The sequence below is a fragment of the Monopterus albus genome, unplaced genomic scaffold (assembly GCF_001952655.1).
Source record: "Monopterus albus unplaced genomic scaffold, M_albus_1.0 scaffold404.1, whole genome shotgun sequence".
Taxonomy (NCBI): Eukaryota; Metazoa; Chordata; class Actinopteri; order Synbranchiformes; family Synbranchidae; genus Monopterus; species Monopterus albus.
The window spans coordinates 549,533-552,085 of NW_018128284.1; the positions used below are offsets into that span (position 1 = coordinate 549,533).

Below are 2,553 nucleotides of genomic sequence, written 5' to 3' on the forward strand. Positions count from 1 at the left end.
ACGCACAGACACAAACAGATACACACATCGTCACCTGCTGAGCAGCTCCCCCAAGGCTCTGGCAAACTATTACCATCACAGACACAGTGAGGGTCTACCAACAGCCTGATTTTGACTCACACAGTACACACACAGCTGACAAAGACATCCATACACAGTGTTTAGTATTTTGCTTGAAACTACTTCAATACCCACTACACTGTGTACACCGCATGTGTCTGCTCCATCACCTGAGACTTTAAAGTGGTTCTGCATAAATGTGGTTTGAGGAGGATGTGTAGGAGATGGGAAATGTTTGCACCACGCTACCAATAACCTTTTAGCATGATACCCAGAAAAGTTTATTTAAAATATCACACTAAAATTCAACAAATACCTCCCGAGATACATAATTTTAACACAGTGTAACATAAGAAAACTTTCCAAATCTAACTCACACTTCCACAAAACAAGGCCTTCCTCAAACATAATATGGTACATATACAACAGGCTATATGATTTATAGTGATGATATAATGGCCAAGCTGAGGTGGCTCGGGCATCTGTTTTGGATGCCTCCTGGGCGCCATCCTAGGGAGGTGTTCCGGGCATGTCCCACCAGGAGGAGGCCCCGGGGAAGACCCAGGACATCTCGGCTGGCCTGGGAACGCCTCGGCCTTCCCCCGGAGGAGCTGGAGGAAGTGTCTGGAGAGAGGGAAGTCTGGGCATCTTTGCTTAGACTGCTGCCCCCGCGACCCGGTCCCGGATAAGCGGAGGAAAATGGATGGATGGATATAATGGTCAAATTCAAAGACAGAGGCAGAATATGCAGGCAGTTCATGAACGTTGCACATGTTCATCCACTGACTGTTTTCCATTACAAGATGCTAAAGAGTTAGCTTCTCTAAAACCTGCACACATACTGTAGTGCATTGTATGTGACTATGGTTGTAGCTGGCTGTTTTTTCCTCCTATCTATGCCACATTTATTACAGTTTTTAAAATTTGACAAGAAGAGTGCTACAAATCAATGCATAACATATTTGTGCACACTGTAAAAACAGCACATTTAAACATGGGAGCTTCTTGCTGTGAAACAGCTGGCCAAGTGAATAAAAATGATTAGTGTTTGTGTTTAAAAACACATTAGTGAAACACACAGCTGCACTGGATGACACAGCCTATTTCTTCATTAGCAAACTCCAGACCCAAGTTTTAAGAGGTAGCGGGATGTAAACAAAGCAAAGACTGTGCAAGATCTTGCGCATGAGCAGTTAACTCTGACTCATGCTGCAGGAAATAATTACTGCTCAGAGACTTTGGGGCAACATGGTCAGGTCCATAATTTTGTTAGTGTAGTAGGTTGAAAAATGCTACATTTTAAGTTTTACATTTAAACAGACACCCCCTATATTTTTTTGTTTTATCACTGTGTCTTTCAGGAAGTTTGTGTACACTATACACCTCTGGACTGATAGTTGGTGCTGTGGCGCAACTGTGGAGAATGGAGAGACTAAGTGCAGGCAAGCTTTAGAATTAAACAAGCTATGGCCTGGTTAACATGTCCTCTCTCCTTATCCACAGGTATGTCAATGAAAGTGACTTTTTTTTAAACTCAAACAAGGTTCTAGCTCACTCTAGAGTGACGTGAAGGTATTGTGAACATGCTGTGATTATTTTAAGTACTTGTTAGTTTAAAGAGTGTTTTTGGTGCTGTTGAATTAGTGTTGTTTTCATCGTGAATTCATCGTTGTTCAGTACCGGATGGTTCAGTATGTAAGTGTGTATTTGAAGCTTTTTTCGGGCATTGTAATGTTCTGAAGTGCTTTGTGACATGTATGAAGGTTCAAGTTGTCTTAAGTTAATGTAGAGAGTCAATTTCAGGTTTGGGGTGCACGCCATGCTAGTGTTCATGTAGATGTTTTACCTGCCATTTGGCGTCGATGTTTGTTTGATGTTGCCGACCGCTGTGTGTGCGTGTATGTAGAGAGAGACGAGAGAGGGGAGATATGCCATGGATTAGAGTGTTAGGAGTGAGTGTATTAATGTGGGTTTGTATTGTTTTGATGTTTAATTATTGTGTATTGCCAATTATGTATTATATTTTTGCACTTTATGAATTTAGTTATTCGTCTTATTGTGGTTTTTGGATTAATTAGTATTTATTTCACTTATGGTTTATGGTTTATTATCTCATGTATGTTGTGAGATTGTGATGAATATTATGTTTTAGAATATAACAAGCTATGGCCTGGTTAACATGTCCTCTCTTCTTATCCATAGTCATAGCTGAACACACACATTTAGGCAACACAGTACCACATTGACTGTGTGCCACTTGCTACCACCCAGCTTCCCCTAGCCAAAAAAAAAAAACAAAACAAAACATGTCACCCAGTGCAGCAATGTGTTTTCTTGATCTGTTTTTAATCATTTTCGAATAACAATGGAAATCTATGGCATAGAAGAACAAGCTGATCCATGACTGACAGACTGAGTAGAGGCAATTTCCTGTCGGGTTTAGCTGGCTGAAAATACTATTTAAAAAAAAAAAGACCAGCTTTATCCTTTACA

At 40.6% G+C, this 2,553-nt stretch overlaps 1 protein-coding gene across 1 annotated transcript in view; it reads right to left on the bottom strand.

Moving 5' to 3' along the window:
• Positions 1-76, bottom strand: part of adgrb2 (adhesion G protein-coupled receptor B2) — a 230,056-nt gene extending 229,980 nt beyond the window's left edge. The window contains exon 1 of the mRNA XM_020586396.1: positions 35-76. Coding sequence (XP_020442052.1) covers positions 35-76 — 42 coding nt within the window. The remainder of the gene's footprint in view (positions 1-34) is intronic.
• Between the last annotated feature and the right edge of the window lie 2,477 nt (positions 77-2,553).